Raw genomic sequence first — 18269 nt, 5'->3', positions numbered from 1 at the left:
TTAATAGTTATCTATTTTTTCTAGTACGGATTAATCATTATCATGAAAGTAATAAAAGCCAACACAAATGTAAGAAATAGGAAAGAATGGACACATAAATAACACAAGAATATTATAGCGAAATATCACCAAGCTTCATTATAGGGTCTTTATTTATTTATTTTAAATATTTCCCCCTTTAAGATAACAAATGGGTGCAAGAAAAAAAACATATAATATGATCAAACGATTAAAACATCTTCCCATTTTATTTAACAATTATAGGGATGGAAAGATGATCAAACTTTCAATCTCAAGAGACAAAGTGCATATCAATTATTGTTGAGCTAAACTCACTATGACAATACCTTTTCATTCTTTCCGAAAGAAAATATCTTTGTTACTCTTTTTGAATTACATGAAAATGAACCAATAGATGTAATCTACTAAAAACGTGATGATATAAAAATTTAAAAAGAAAAGAAAAGAAATGAAATGAAAAGAAAAGAAAAAAAGATGTAGTTAAAATAGAGAAGGAATAAAAAAATTAGGATTTATTTCGTTTCTCTATAATTGAAATGTACAAGTATACCAAAAGTCTATGAAATATTTTATTGTAGCTTTAATATGTCTTCCTAATCGAGTGTTAATAGGTATTTTAATTGAGTTTTAATTAGTAAATAAATAATAAAAACCTTTTATTGTTCTCTCACAATTCTTGTTGGGGTGGAGATTAGGGAATGAGAAGTGAGCATTTTTTCTTTCTTTCTTTCTTCTTCTTCTTTTTTTTTTTTAATAAAAAAGAAGTTAGTGTGGGTTTTAATGTCTTTTGTACGAGTGAATGAATTTTAATCGAAAGGGAAGAGGGAGTGTGTTTTTTTTTAAAGGTTAATATAGGCATCACTTACCATATTTGAATTAGGTCTATTAGGAAATAAATAATTTGAACCGACATAATAAATGTGGATAGATAATTGTACTCACGAGAGTAAAAGGGTAAGAAAACAAAACCGATAACCGTCTAATAACCCTGAAAACAAGTTTTAACACTTACATAGATATCTTCAACCAAGAGTTCAAATGTTTAAATTCTCATCTCGATACTTACTTAGCGTACTTGATTTTAACAGCAATTACATATATTTGATTGTCATCACGGTTACAATAACTAAAAAAAAAAAAAACATTGTGTAAGAAGTCCAAAGGTAGTAGAAGGGGCAATTATTGGGTTCATTTAGATAACTCAATGGCAAGATTGTTAGCCAATGATGATATGGTTGGTTGAGACACACCTCTAGTCCCTCCCAAGTACCATTTCTTAATCATCTCAACCACATTTTCATTCTCTACTTTCATCTTTGAGTCCTCTTTTCCATCACATGAAACCTCTATCTGCAAATTCCATGTAACAAATATAAGATTTTTTAGAAACTATATACAATATGTGATCCAATTTGATTGTTTGGGTTACTTTGATTATTCTAGGGTTAACGGTTCCACTTTTTTAGTTTCAAATAGGTTAAACTATAAGCAATTTGATGGTTCGAGTTTATACTTGATTATTCTAGTGTTAACGGTTCCACTTGTTTAGTTTCAAGTAGGTTAAATTGTAAGGTTTTTTTTTTTCACTTGAACTTTTAATTTTGTGTCTAAAAAAGTTTCTCAACTTTAAAAATAGTCTAATTTCCCTAAACTTTTAAGTTTAGGTTTAACATACTATTGACTTTAGAAAATGTCCAATACATCATTAAATTTTCAATTTTGTACATAATATGTTCCTGGTATTTTAAACCTTGTAAAATTAATTGATCTATTATTATATATATAATTGACTCTTATGGATAAATGATATACAATTGAAATGTAGAAATTTATTGAATAGGAAGTTTAAAATTATGTGGAATGGTCTATTATACACTTTTTAAAGATGATGGATCTATTGAGCATAAAGTTGAAAGTTCAAGGAGGACTAGAGATGTCCACAGGGCGAGGCGGGTCCGGGGAGGCCATTCCCCATTCCCGTCCCCGCTTCCCATTTTATTCCACATCCTCGTGAAATTCCCCACGGGTATTGGGGCGAGAATTCCTTGCGGAGAATTTGGGGATCAAATTCCCTGCGATGAACTTTTTTCCGTTATTTTTTTTTTATTTTTTATTTTTTGTAAAAAGCCAAAACCATTGATGTGAGTAGATTTTAATTAAATAATTAACTTTAATTTTAATTAAATAATTAACTTTATTACTAAATTATTTATTATGGTTAGTTGTATATAATAATTTGAATTAAAGGATAAATTACTCAAATTTTGACCTAAAAAAGCTAATCAATTTTTTAGTAGAAATAAATAAATATAAATCAATTTATTCCCCTATATAATCTAAATTTAAATATTCAATTTAAACATATTCATTATCTTTCCTAATAAATAATCAAATGTGAAATTTAAATGTAATATTTATATAATAATAACAATAACATAACATTAGATAATTATACTAAATAAATACGTAAAAGTTAATCGAGGCGGGGACAGGAAATGGGGTGGGGCCGGGTCGGGGAATGTGTTTAGCTCATGAGGAATTTTTTCCCCACTCCCTCCCCCATTCCTCGCCGAGGAATTCCCGCCCTGTTCAGGACGCGGCCTCGTCTCCGTAGGGAAATTATTGGATATCTCTAATGAGGACTTATTAGAAGCTTTTTAAAGTTCAAAAGACAAATAAACACAAAACTAAAAGTTCATAGACTAAACTTGTAATTCAATATTTAAAATTAATTAGAGAAAATTGTAAACAAACAAACTTAATTAGAAGAAAAAAAATGAAACAAATGTCAAATATGACTAAAGAATCATTTTTGTTTGGTTTATTTGTTAAAGAGTAGTAGATTTACCAAAACAATAAACAAACTTATGATTTGTTTAAAATTAATTAAAGGTTAAAAGGTAAATTTAGTCCTTATAATTCGAAGAAAATTAGAATTTAGTCTTTCATAGTTTGATAAAACTTTCATAAATAGTCCATACGATAGGAAGTAGGAACTTTGTATCAAGATTTTTATCAAACTAGAAAACTAAATTATAACGTTTTCTAAACCATATATAGGGACAAACTTGTAATTAAACCTAAAAAGGAACAAAAAAATTGAAAAGTTTTCAAAACATTTTGAGATGTTAGTTACCTCAGCAATGGTTGAAGCTGATGGGAAATGGAGGATTATAATAGAATGTGCCTTCAAATATTTGGACTGAAAAAATTCAACAATTTTTTCCAATTGAGCTTCCTCTTCTTCCTCATATTTGTCATCAGCTGCCAATCTATCCCTAACTGCACTCTCCAATTGCACCCCATATTGTGACCCTTTGATCTCTTTGATCACCACAACTCTTATAACCTTCTCCACTTGAGCTGTCACCATTAAAATTCAGTCGAAGCGTTCAGGGTTTAGTATTTAAGATTTAGGTTTCTCAATTAAAGTTACGAGTCGACAATAGATAGAAAGATATGATTAACTCGATGGATTATAACGTGTTTGTTTTGAGTATAAAACGTCACAAGTTCGAATCTTACAATTTTGATTGAAAGACTATCTGATCAATGAAGACACAAGTTTTACGTAATTCTACTATTATTGAAACTAAAAAACTTTGATGACATTGTACGTATGTTGTATTTTATTTTAAGGATAAATTATAAGAAACGCCTTTGAATTTTGCCATTAATTCAAAAAAATGGCCAGTTACAAATATAACAATTATGACTAAAGTATTTGCAGATATAGCACAATGCATAAAATTTGTAAATATAGAAAAATTTAGATTTTGCGTTTGAAGTCTATCAGGGATAGATCATATGGCTACTAGCGGCCTACCAGTGATAGATCATACCATCGATAGGAGTCTATTAGCGATAGAATCTATCATTGATAGATTATGTTACATTTGCAAATGTTGTTGTACACTTAATTATTATCCTCAAAAGTGTGCTACCTAATGCAATTACCCTAAAAAATACTCATGTACTTTCAGAAGTTGCAATATTGCCATTGAAACATTTAAAAACGTTTCAAAAGTACTTTAAAGTATAAATTCTTCATAATTGTGGATGGAAACTGTGATATAAAAGGGTGGTAGTAGTGGCATTGAACGAAAATGTGAATTACCACATCATTTTAAGTCATCGTCACACAATCTTAAGTCTTAATTTATGTTCGAAATTTCTAAAAGATTTATACTCAAATGTATTTTGAAACGTTTATAAAAAAAACTAAGAAATAATTTTGCAATTTTTAAAATGATACGAGTATTTTTTAGACAAATAACAAAGTTCAAGGATATTGTTATATAATTTAACCTTAATTTAATATATTTTTTTGAATTCAAGAAGTTCATTTATAAAAATTTTACATTTTTGCTTTAAAAGATTAATTTTGAAAGCATATTGCCAAAATAGTATAACTTAACTGGCATAGTGGTTGTATTATCAAGCTCAAAGTTAAGCTCAAAGTTATAGGTTCAATTTTCTCACCTCACATATTGTAAAATAATAATAATAATAATATTGGAAGCATATCTAGTTTTTTAATTAAATTTTTGTTTAAAAAATTATTAAGATTCAATACCAATTTTAATTATCTCAAATACAAAGTAACAATTTTAATATTTTAATAAAATTTTAATTTAATACAAAAAGCTATCGCCCCGTCAACTAGCTAATCGTGAGATGGATAATTTGGAAACCAATAAATAACCGGCACCACAAACATATTTATACTATATATATAGAACAAGTTATTGCAGGATTTCATCTTTATTTTTGTCCTTATATCTTTTAATAATTTTTATTTTGTTATTGGTCAGAACTATTCAAGTTGAAGTTAATAATGTAGGATGTTTTTGTGTATATGTGTGACCTAGATCATAGACATGAAACACGTCCTATAAATTTAAAGTGCATGTGTTATGGAGTGGTATAGTTTAAATAGAATAATTAGGGTAATGAAATTAGGGAGATATACCAGAAACAATAGCTTGAAAGAAGTCATCATCTTCCTCTAAGTCCTTAGCAGCTTTTCCCTTCCATTGCTGCAAATGCTCCACAATTGAAGGCTCCAAATAAACTCCAATGGCAGTCAACTTTATTTGTAGAAAATGAATCTCTATCTCTGTAATTCCTGTTATATATTAAGTGAAATATAAGGGTCGTTTTTAAATATAGAAAAATGAATCAAAATATTTATAAAATATAACAAAATTTTAGAATTATCAATGATAGATATTGATAGGCACTAATAGTCAGTGACATTGACAGATACTGATAGAAGTATTTATCAGTGTCTATCAACGTCTATCATTAATAGTTTTAAAATTTTGCTATATCTTGTAAATATTTTCAACAATTTTACTATTTGAAATAATTTCTCGAAATATAAATTATTTTTAATTATTTTTTGAATATATTTTATGTTAAAAAAAATTGTATATTTATTATTTTGTAATGGGATCATACAATTTATAATATAAAATATAATACATATTTTAGTTTAACAAAAATGAATGGAGTTTAAGGGGATGTTTTGATTGATCATAGAGAAAAAGTATTTTTGTAAAAGAAATCATTTTTATTTTGTAAAAGAAAAAAAAACTTTGAAATTATTTCAAAAGTTATTTTTGAGTGGTTATCAAAGTTTTCAGTTTTTTCTAGAATGACTTATTTTCACAATTGCTAAAATGAGCATACTTCAACTGACATAATGTTTGTACCATCAACCTCGAAGTTAGATATTTGATTCTTCCATTCCACATATTATTAAAAAAAAAAAAAGTTTATGTTTATAAATGTTTTTATTTTTTAACAATGTTACATTTTACAATTTTATATATGTTTCTTAGTATTCAAAAACCTAACATATATGCATATATAATGCACTCAAATTACAATAAATATACTCTTATCTTTGTAAGATTTTTTTTTTTAAACATAAATCTCTTACCTTTTTTCCTTTTTTTTTTCTTTTTTATTATGATGGGAGATCTAATTTCTAGTCTCATAAGATTATTGGTGAGTCATGTTCGTGTTAGCATCTCTCCTTTGTTTTAGCTATCTTTTATGTCTCAATCTATATCAATTATTTCGAAGTGTCCGTTTGATAATCATTTCATCTTCTGTTATATGTTTTTATCTGCTTTTAAAGAACCATGTCGTTTGATAATCAATTCTAATATTCTTCTTTTTACTTTTTTTTTTAAACGTTGCTGAAATTACATGTAAATTTGAAAAAAAAAAATCAAGACATTTTTGTTTTTAAAAACTCATTTTTCTTCTAATGCTCATCCTTTCTCTTCAACATCTCTTTCCAACACTTTTTTCTCCCAACTTCTTGCAATCCAAATTTCTCTTGTAAAAATTATCTATTTAAATTTTATTTCTATTTCTAGAATTTTCATATCTACATAACATTTTTTTTATCTCTATAAAATATTAATCTTCATTTAATTTAAGTTCTCTTCCTCTTCTAACACACTTCTCAATTTATTTCTAAAAATCAAATATTTCCCCCAAAAAAAACTCTCTAACTTTTTTATTCATAAAATTTCTCTCTAACTTTTCTTCCTCTCTTAATACAATTCTCCATTTTTATAAAAAAAAAATTTAATCTCTATACTTTCAAATATTTAATTTTAATAATAAAATTAAATTTATTAAGATGGGTTAAATAATAATAATAATTTTCTTAGAAAAACATTTCGAATTAGTTTCCAAACTTTTTTAGGGATGGTATATATATAAATTAACCAACTAACCATGTGGATTAAGTTTAAGATTTATTGAAAGTATATGAATAAAAATTAAACATTGATAGTAGAAAAACAAAGATAGAATAAGTTTTCTTTTACTATAGTCCTCAGCACAAAGATAGAAGATAATTCAAAGTATATATTTCTTTAAAGAAAAGTTTTTATAAATAGAAAAGTCTAAAAAACATTTATACTTTATAACAAAAGTTTCAACTATAAAATGTAAATATTTTTAAATATTTTTTTATATTTTAAAATCTCTTTATTTTTGCCATTTATATTTATTTCTCTAACATATCATTTACTCTTAATGTTTAATGTTTCAAAACCAAAAGTATGAAAACAAAAATGATATTTTAGTTTTTTTCATTTATATATTTTTTTTTTTTACACATCATTTACTCGTAAATTCTCTTTATATATCTTTTTTCCTCCCTAAAATTTCTCGTTTCCAAGAACTTACTAATATTTTTATGAAGTTTAAACTAATATTCTCTCTAGCATATCTCTCGCTAATTTTTCTCTCTCTAAATAATTTTATTTCATGTCTTTAAATTTACTATGCTTTATTTTTCTCTCTAAAACATCCATATTTAAATATATATCTAAGTTTTTATTTACATGTATATTTTAATCTATATGATCCTTAAAAGAATTTAAAACTAAAAACAATAACATTGTTCAGCATATCCTTACTTCATATTTCTGTTCTAAAAAATAAACTTCCAAGTATTATCTTCAAAGTTTAATTCTATTTTGATCCCTGAACTCTGAAGTTTGTTATGTTTTGATCTCTAAATTTTATAAAACATTTGTTTTAGTTCCTGAACTATTAAAAAATGTTTATTTTAATCTTTATTATTAAGATTAACACTTTAAGATGAAATCTATTTAAGGATAAAATTACATTTAGCATGAATTGAGCAAGATGAAGGTGAAGTAAAAAATATAGATAACCAACGTGCCAAAATAGTGAACGGTCAAAATATTGTATGGAAAATGACTTTTTAGATCTCCAATAGAAAAATCATTTTACTACCTAATTTAAAATTGAAACCTTAAATTTTTTTAGCACGACTAACTTATTTCACAACCTATCATCTAAACATACAAACTATCTTACAATTATGTTTAAGAGTTAATAGAATGTTAATAGTATGAACAAAAGTAAACACTTTTTAGGAGTTTAGAGACTACAATAGACATTTTTTAAAATTTAAAGACTAAAATAGAACAAGATTTAAAGTTCACAAAATAGAACTTAAAACTATCGTGGGAAAAGAGGATTTCTTAGAAAAAAAATATTATTTCAATTTATGGAAAAAATAATAATTTGCAAAGATTCTTGTCCAAATATATATATATATATATTTCCATTCTATTAGTCTTTGAACAATTAAAATGGAAATAGATAATATGCATTTTCTTCTACCATGTTCTAGCGACATCCTCGATCAACAACCATTTTGTCAAAAGATAATCACGGTAAAAATACTAGAATAAATTAAATCTTTTGAAAACTAAATGGAATATTTCAAAAGTCAAGACTCGGGTTATAATAATTTTGTTTTTATTTTTAAAAATTAAAGATATGAATACTACTTTCGTGTTTAAATTTTTTCTTGAATTAAAAAGTCTTTCAAAAAGTTTTTGTTTCTTAAATTTAGCTAAAAATTCAACTATGGTACTTAAAAAAGATGCAAATCATTATAAAAAATGGAACGAAATATACTTAATTTTCAAAAATAAAAATTAAAAATCAAATGCTTATCAAATGGAGAATTAGATAAAATATATATATTTTTTCTTTTCTCGAGAAAAAGCTTAGATAATAAAATAGTTCTAGAAACTAAATGTGCATTGAACATCCCAACAACCCTCATATACTTAAAAATGATATAAAAGAAATGATAAAGCCATCAATCACCATTTTCAATCTTCACCTGGTAATTACTAAATGAAAAAAGAAAATAATTGCCAAAAATGCTCTTTGAATTGTCCTTTATTTTTTTTTAAAAAAATCATATTCTTTAAAAAATTGTATTATTAACTTCAACAACTTATAAATGTTTTAAAACTATGCATAGAATAAAAGTCCATTTGAATTTTTGATGCAAATTAAGACTTGGGTAACTTTTAGTATAATAAAACCCTAATATTTTATAATTCAATTTAAAGCTAAGATCTTTGAACTAAAAGAGACATTGATCAACTATATTGATCTCTAAGAGATTGTGTTTTGATATCATGGATCACATTAATCATTAATGATAATATTAAATCTTAATTAAATCAAAGATACTTGAAACGGAAGTCATGGTGACCTAAAATGGAACGATGTTTGGATTCCAATTTTATTTCTGAGTTATCGTCACACCATTTCGGATATCGATTTTCATCCAACATTCTAATAAATTTCTACTTAACTTCAATAATAGAGGTATTCTTGAAACAACAAGGACATTTTTTTTTTGTGGAGAAAAAAAAATGAAATGAAAGGAGACGGACTTACCATGACCAAACAAAGACAACGGGTTGGCCTTGACGATCTGCTTAGGGAAAGCAATGTCGGCTACCACTTCCACTTCACTCCCCACTGTTCACAAAAATTCCAAACACCCAACACACAAAACCATCAGCCAATTCACACAGAATCAAACAAAACCCCAAGTTGAAAACACATAAGACGCAACAATAGTTACAAAACCCATCAACCAATTCGTATTTCAAAGGCCATAGACACATAAGAGGCCCAAATCTGAGAGCACAGAGACAAATTGGAGTGAAATCACATGCAGGTTTCCATTGAGACGTTTACATAAGCAGTTGATAGGCGAGAAAAAAATTGCTGTGTTAAAGAGAGGAAAATGAAGAAGAGCTTACTGATGGCGACCGCGATGACGAAGGAAAGGAAGTTGTTGAGCGGCGGAGCAGAAATAGGGTCGCGGGTGAAGGAGATGGGATTTTAAGCTTTGGTAATGGACGCCATAAATAGAGCTCTGTCATTATCGGTGCGGATGCAGGGGAGAGTAGGTAGAGAGTTTGGTTTGGTGGTTTAATTCTTGCTTTCTTCTATAAAATCCTTCAATATATCTCTACTTTTGTTGTTTATGTAACCGTTTTTTTTTAAATTGCAAATTTGATCCCTTGGTTTGATAGATCTTACAATTTTAGTTATGGTTATCGGTAATAAAAATTGGTGTAATCGAAATAAAATTTCATTGATGAATGAATTGTAATAGACTTGAATTGCAAACATAATTAGATTATTTTTTATCGCATTTATCTTGAATTATGAATCTGTCACATTTTACCGTTGTCATTATCGCTATTGTTACTAATTGACTCCAATGGTAAAAATAACGGTAAAGGTAAAGGTTTTTGTAACGACATGAGTTTAGGAGGGGTACATGAATGAATTGAGATCACATTCGAATGAGAAATAACCTAAGGACATGAAAAGTATGGTTGAGAAAAGCTTCAAAGAATTGAAAGTTACTATTTATACTAACAAAGTGCACCTTCATTCACCAACTAGCATTGGTTTGTAGAAATAGTCTTCAATCTTGGAAGCACAAGAGCATAATGTGTCAGGTTGCAGGGGAATGTCGGAGAAAATAAGGTATTGAATTCGGATTCCGAATCATGTGAGATAAACGTGGCCTTGGTTTATACATTTTAAAAGTTATAATTTAAGCCATGTTTATCTCTAGAGGAACGTAATCCATCTAATTATGGGACCCATCTTCAAATCTATAATCAAAATGTGTTTAAATATTAAGTGGGACCTATTATTTTTACTATTTATATTCTCATTGTAATTACACCAATTTTAATTAGAGTTTAGTAAGCGTGACCTTACTTTCAAACAATCTTAAATTTAGTCTCTAATGCTTGTTTATTGTTGATTTTTTAAAAAACTTTTTGTCATCTATAATATTTTTACTATAAATTTTAAAAACATATTCACATATTTTATTTTCTTGCATAAAAATTGTTATTATTATTATTATTTAATCAATTTTGGTAAAAATTAACTTTCAGGGACTAAATTTAATATTTATTGAAAGTAGGGACTAAATTCTAATCACAAATCATATAAACTATTATAAAGACATAAACTAAATTCTAATCACAAATCATAGGGACTAAATTCTAATTTTCTCTGAATTATAAAAACAAATTTACAATTTAACCTTTTTTTTTAATTAAACAAAATATGGTCGGAAGAATTTGAACCTTTAATTCAATGAGTTAAGGTATTTCAACATGAACAAAACTGTATTCTCGATGAGGTTAGAAATCTGAATATTCACTTCATAAATTGTTGAATTCAAAAAAGGAAAAAAAAAATGGGTTAGAGATATGTTTGGATTGACATAATTATTTAGTTCTTATTCTTAATTCATTTAAAATTCACAATATGAATATCCATTAGTTTGGGGTACAGTTGATTGAAAATTACCACTTGGGCCAAAATTTAAAACATCTCAAGTTACGATCTATTTGAATGGACGAGATAAAAAAAAAAAAAAAAAGTTATATATTAACTTTTTTTAGTACAATAATTGTAGAAGTGGATGATGAACTTCCAACCTCTTGGATTGGAGTACATTCCAAAAACATTGAGCTAAACTCACTTTGACCAGTAGTACAATTTGTTTTTTCTAAAAAATTGATTTATTGTTTTTTTTTATCCAAAATAAAATTATTTTAACTTTAAATAAAATTGTTTTTAGATAATCTTTCCCTCGAGCATGAGCGGAGTCACTAGGGGTCAGGGGACACGTGTCCCTCTCAACTTATCCATCTTTTATATTTTTAGTATAAATTACAAAGCGATATATATATTAATATATACATAAAATTTCAACTTAAATAACAATACTAGTGTTAGCTTATTAGTGTGGAGTGTTGTTTGTTTGGTGAAGCATAAGGGCTTGAATCTTATGCTTATCAACATTTTATTTTGAATTTTAAATGACTTTTTACCTAGTTTTTTAATCTCTAATGGGTTTTTAAAGTCCAACTCATTTAAATTCTAATAAAAGTAAAGTTGGTCAAACAATGTGCCTTTTAAAATATAATGTATCTTTTCTTTAATAAATAAATAGTCAAACAATATTTTTTTTATCAGCAACAGAACTAGGCAGTTTATAAACTTTTTTCTTCTTTTCGAAATTCATTTTTCAATCTCAACTCTCAAGAACATTCTATTAAAAAGGTTCCGTTTATTTTTCTACATAATTTTTATATTCACATTACGCTATATATATTTTCGTTTGTTTCCATATTATTTTTACATTTACATTACTCGTATAGGTTTTTAAAATTAATTTCAAAGTTCAAGCTAGATAATTATTTGTTGTCACTCGTTTGGACATACAAGCTCGACGAGTAAAGTTTTAAAATATTCTTAGACTTTAAGTTTTGATGCTTTTAAATCTATATAATAGAATGTAATATTCTTATTATTGATACTTTTGCAGAGTTAATTCAAAATTAATATGGAGAGATATTATAAAAGAAAAACAACAATCGAGGCTGTAAAGACATCATCTTCAAAGAAGCAAAATGTTTTGGATTCTGATCGTTCTTATATAGAAATAAATCTAGAAGTTACAGATCTTGGTCTAGATATTGTGAATGCAATGAATTTAGTCAAAATTTGTAACGAAATATTGCAGAAAACAAGAGAATCCGATTCTGATTCGTTGTTGAGTATGGTTTATGATTTCTGTCATAGTCATAATATTGAAGTTCTTAAAATGGATGACCTATTTCTAATTCGAGGACGACAAAGGCGAAATTCTCCCAATTACAAATTTACATCACTATCGTGCTGAGTTTTCTATGTCATCGTTGCTATGCAACTTCAAGAGCTGAATAATCCTTTTATTGAAACAAATATTGAATTGCTTTTCTATGTGACATGTCTAAATCCGAATAATTCATTTGTTTCTTTTGATAGAAAAAACTTAATTAACTTGCTCACTTTTATCCCAAAGACTTTTCAGCTATTGAACTCTTTATACTTAAGGATCAACTTCAAAACTATTTTATTGATAAGAGTTCAAATATTGAGTTTATTGAGTTAAAAAAACATATGTGATCTTGTAGTAAAAATGGTCCTGGCGAATAAAAAGAACATTTTCTACTATGCATACTGTGAAGACTTGATTATATAATCCAATGGGAGGTCAATGGATGAATGATTGTCTTATACCCTATATTGAAAATGATTTATTTGATAAGTTAGATACTAAAGTTATCATGGGTCGATTTAAAAACATGAAAACTCATAAATGACAATTGTAATGTATTAAATTAGTTAATTTATGAAGTTATGAATACTTTTTTTACATTCATTTATAGATTTTTTTTGTTTGGTTTTACATATATTGCCCTCTATATAGAATTCCTAACACGGCCACAGCCCTCAAGGATAAAAAATAGTTTCTAAATTAATCTAAGCTTGTAAAGTCTTCTTATTTATTATGTTTTTTTAACACTTTTCATTTTAAAATTATTTCCAAAAGCTTTATTAAAACGTAATTTATATTATTAATATTTTTTTTAAGGTGGTTATAATTTTTTTTTCCTTTCAAAAGTTCTTCCAAACACATTATAAAATGCCCACGGATAGTTCATTAGCATCTTGAATTATTGGAGCAAATAATTGATTTAATAACTCATTAATACTTACCGATACAAATTTTTTTGTGATACATTAATGACAAAAAAAAAAAAAAAGCTTCATTAATGTATCAGTAAGTTACTAATTAACTCATTAATACATAAATAATGATTTATTTTTTACCATTATTTTAGTATAATAAAGACTTGAGCCTCCAACTACAATTGAGATAGTAAATGTGAATCAAATTGATGTTTAGGATTTTTTACTGGATCCATAGTTTCACTCTCCACAACGATGATTAAATGCATGTGCCTAACTGGGTATCGTGACTCCATTTGTTCATCATCTTCTTCTTTGAGTTATGCATGTTTTATTATTACTTTTTATTTATGCTCACTTTTGCAGTAACAATTTATTCTCTTTAGCATACAGGTAATTTATCTAACTCGACACAGTATTGTATACATCTATAAATCTCTATAGAAATAGATATTCGTGTTGAATTGAGATATGATATCTGAAGTTTATATGCATGTAGAATTCATATGTCAATGTTTAAGTTGCAGATTTCTTTTGTCTGAATTCAAATGTTTGTATTTGGGGTACATAATTTAATTTATATGTTTGAGGTATCTAGTATAGTTTTTTTACTTCAAATAATCTTCTTTTATGATTATTTTTTTTTAAAATTTTTTTTTTATTCAATTATTCTACATCTTTGTTTGAATAAAATATAGGTTGTATTTTTTTCCTTTTATTTTTTAAAGTTTTTCTTTCTTTTAATTTTTTTATTTTTTGTGGTGAACAACAATTAACCTGCTACATTTGAATATAATTAAATAAAATGAGAAACTAAAGAGAAATAAAAAAATTTGATTCCTAATTTTTCTCAATGAATTTTATCCTCATCTTCTTCTTCTTTTTCTTCATTCTCAAACCAAATCTCAAATTTTCACTAATTCTTACCAGAAAATATTATAGGAAAAAAATATCTCCATTTTATAGTTTTTTTTTTGTTATTTGTTACATACTTTTCAGCTACACATACATTTCTAAATATTCTTAAAACTCATTTGATATATGAATTCAATTAAATAAAAATATTTTTTTTTTATTTTCTACATGTAAATATTGCACTTAACGTAGACAAAATACTATTATTTATAATAAACAATTCTATAACATACTTTAACAGTGATGGAACATATGAGTTGAACATGCACAAAAAATAGGGTTTATATTAGTGTTTATTTTCATGTTCACAAATAATATGGTATATAATAGTCAGAGGTGATTGTCAAAGTTGATTATGAAGACGATTTCCACTGGAGTTTGTAGTTGGAGGTGGCTGTCAAAACCCAAAGTTGTTCGCATGAAGGTGGTGTTGGAGTTGGGCAACAAAGTTTTTCGTCAGAGGTAGTTGATGGAGCCTAGAGTTGGTTGTGTGTGCACGAAGTCAAAGTTGATCATTGAAGGTTATTTTCGTCGGAGTTCGTAGTTGGAGGTCGATGTCAAAACCTAGTGTTGGTTACATGAAGGTGGTTGTCGGAGTTAGTCATCGAACTTTTGTTGTCGGAGGTGGTTGCCAAAGCCCAAAATTGATCGCCAGAGTTGGTCGTTGGAGTTGTCATCGGAGGTAGTTGCTGGAGTCCGGAGTTGTTTCCTAGAGTGTGGTAGCGGTAGTGCAGACAATAGTCAATGGATGGAGCCATTGAAAACAATAGAAGAATTGAGAGTTGAGGTAACTTGGGGTGAATTGATAAAATATACCAACTCAACTCTACCAACATTTAAAGTTGGTGTTCCAAATATTGAGTTGATATATTTTACCAACTCAATTCAGCTCATATTTGGTGAGCCAAACACCCCCTTAAAGGTCTAATATGTCCTTAACTTTTAATTTTTTGTCCAATAGATTTATAAATTTTTAATTTTGTGTCTGCTAAGTTCTTGATACAAACTTGAAAGTTCAAGACTAAATTTGTAATTTAACATTTTTTAAGGTAATTGTTTTAAATGACAAAACTGCTAGAAATATTTTTAAATATAGCAAAATGTCATTATTTGTTACCGATAGACAATGACATTTTACTATATTTATAAATAAATTGACTCATTTTTCTATATTGGAAAACAACCACTTCTTTATATTACTTAATTTAACATTTTGAACATCCTAACTTCCATGTATATATATTTTGAATAATTATTTGGTTTGCATGGAAAGAGACATCTCTTGTTCTCATTCTTTAAATTTTCCAATAAATGATGGAGTTTGCGGTTGTTGTTGCTATATATATGCTTTGTTGGCCATGTTTTAAGCCTCAAGCTTTGGAATCCAAATCCACCGTTCATTTCACCCACCTCGCTTCACTAATTTATGCTTTCACGTTTTCTTTTTCTTTCTTTTTCAAAAAGTATTTCATCCTATAATCAAGGCCTTGAATTTTCAAGCATTTTGATTCTCCATGTCATTAATGTCGTTAAGTAAATGCTTATGATATAGAATTATCGATTAGATTAGAGATAATTTGACATGCTGTCATAACTAATGATAATTTAATAAATTACATCAACGAGATAGAAATTAGACCATGTTCATCTTAGGGGAACATAATAAAAATCAACGATAATCTGAAAAGTAAGTCCCATTTGATTGCATTTATTGTTGTTTACCTGCGTTCTGTAATCATCATGAAATGTGTGATCCACTTCCAAGTTTGTAATCAAAGAATGCAATCCAATTGAGGCATGTAGGGTGATCAATCCGATTGTGTTTCAATATTACATGGGACTCACTAATTGATATCATTATGGTTACCGTTATTGTTACCGTTACAGTATAAAAAGTATGGATTTTTCACATTTACTATTATCTTACTGTTATCATTACCATTTAACCTTGAATAGTAATGATAACAATATAAATGTGACATATTCGTAATTATAAGCAAACATGATAAAAAATAATCTAATTACATTTGCGACTTTGGTTCATTACGATTGATTTGTCAATAGAATCCAATTACGATTACATTGATTTTTCTTACGTATAATTAAACATAGTCTTCATGGGATTGGTGGGGGAGGGGAGTAGTAAATTAGTTTGAATTGTACTTCGTCTTTGAAATTTAAATAACATAATCAAATTTTATAAAAAAATATATCTATGGACGAAATAGATCCAATCATCATATATTAGTTTTATGTAAGTCAAATATGTTATAATATTTTTTTTTCAATTTTTATAAATAATTCAATAAAGTATTATTAAGAATATTAAAAAGATAATTGTTTTAAATGACAAAATTGTTGAAAACATTTTCAAATATAGTAAAATGTCACTGTCTATCCATGATAGATATATTTATCAGTGACAGATAGTGATAGATGTCTATTACAGATAGATAATGACATTTTCTATATTTATAAATAAGTTGATTCATTTTTCTATATTTGAAAACAATTCTATTTAAAATTTATTAAAGTTAAAATATCATTTTGGTCTCTATATTTTTTTATTTTATTTAATTATAATCCATGAATTGTTAATAAATCTTATATTTAGTCTATACCACTAGTTTATTGTTAATCTTTTAAAAACTTTTTATTATCTATTAATATTTTTATTATAAATTTTAGAATATCATATTTACATATTATATTTTCTTGCATGAAAATATTATTATTGAACCAATTTGTTCAACATAAACTTTGAGATACTATAGTTAAGATTTATTGAATGTATAAGAACTAAAATGAGACATTTTAAAATACAAAAACTAAAATTGGACATTTGAAAATACAAAAACTAAAATTAAACAAACTCTTAATGTATATGGGCCAAAAATGATATTTTAACTTTTATTATATTATACTCCAATCAATTTGCTTAGACTTTCAGATTTAAGAACTAAAATTGGATATTTAAAAGTATAAGAACTAAAATCAAACAAACTCAAAAAATAAGTGGACCAAAAATGATACTTTAACCTCTATTAAATTATACTCCAATCAATCTGCTTAGATTTTCAGACTTAAAGAATGTTTTTAGATACTATAGCATGATGTCTCATATTTAAAGCCTTATTGTATTATTTTTTTCTCAATTAATATATTAATAACCCAAAGTATTGGCGGAATAAGTTTAACTCAATGGTAATAGACATAGCATTCTACCTAAGTGGTTAGAGATTTGATGCCTCATCCCAGAATTATTGTACTAAAAAGAAAAAGAACTCTAAATATATGCATTTTTTTTTTAAAAAAAATGTATTGGAATACAGGAATCAAATTAGGCATCTAAGTAAAAAAAGTAGCTTTTGGTTGGAAAAGTTAGGACATGTTTGGTTGATAATCTAGATTATGTTTTGATTCATTTCAACAAATATGTGTTTGGCACACATCCTAGATTTTGTTTTTAAAAATTGCTTTCAGATTTTGTGATTTAAACCATACAAATTCTGAAAACAACATTTTTGTGTTTTTAATATAATTAAAATTTGAATTTTAAATTTTAAAAAGTAGAATTATACTAAATAAAAAAAATTTAGAAATATAATATGTATTGTTACAAACTCAATGTATTTTCTAAAAGATTAAAATATGTAGTAAATAATGTATTATAAATTATATAATATTACAAAATAATAATTATACAATTTTTTTAAACATATACAATTATAAAACATGTTCATAGATTAATTAATAAAAGTTTACAGTCAACCTAATACTTAGCGTGTAATTATAACTAGTTTTATGGTTTACAAATATTGTATGATTGTTTAAATTAAAATCCTACTTTCTATTTTGCTATCAAACACATATATAAAAATATGAAATATAATTTAATCTTT

The 18269-nt window shown here is 26.4% G+C and overlaps 1 protein-coding gene across 2 annotated transcripts; it reads right to left on the bottom strand.

Moving 5' to 3' along the window:
* Window positions 1-978: 978 nt before the first annotated feature.
* Window positions 979-9813, bottom strand: LOC120081242 (probable chalcone--flavonone isomerase 3). Of its 2 annotated transcripts, none has more exons than XM_039035953.1 (5): window positions 9653-9813; window positions 9286-9369; window positions 4994-5149; window positions 3158-3384; window positions 979-1371 (listed from the first exon to the last, which is right to left on the bottom strand). In XM_039035953.1, the coding sequence occupies exons 1-5, from the start codon at window positions 9777-9779 to the stop codon at window positions 1210-1212; spliced, it is 756 nt and encodes a 251-aa protein (XP_038891881.1). In that variant the 5' UTR covers window positions 9780-9813; the 3' UTR covers window positions 979-1209. The 2 variants fall into 2 exon arrangements, with proteins under 2 accessions (XP_038891881.1, XP_038891879.1); XM_039035951.1 differs by having other exon boundaries at window positions 982-1371; window positions 9657-9734.
* Window positions 9814-18269: the final 8456 nt, after the last annotated feature.

The sequence above is a fragment of the Benincasa hispida genome, chromosome 7, assembly GCF_009727055.1.
Source record: "Benincasa hispida cultivar B227 chromosome 7, ASM972705v1, whole genome shotgun sequence".
Classification (NCBI taxonomy): domain Eukaryota; kingdom Viridiplantae; phylum Streptophyta; class Magnoliopsida; order Cucurbitales; family Cucurbitaceae; genus Benincasa; species Benincasa hispida.
This window is presented reverse-complemented; position numbering and strand designations above follow the sequence as displayed.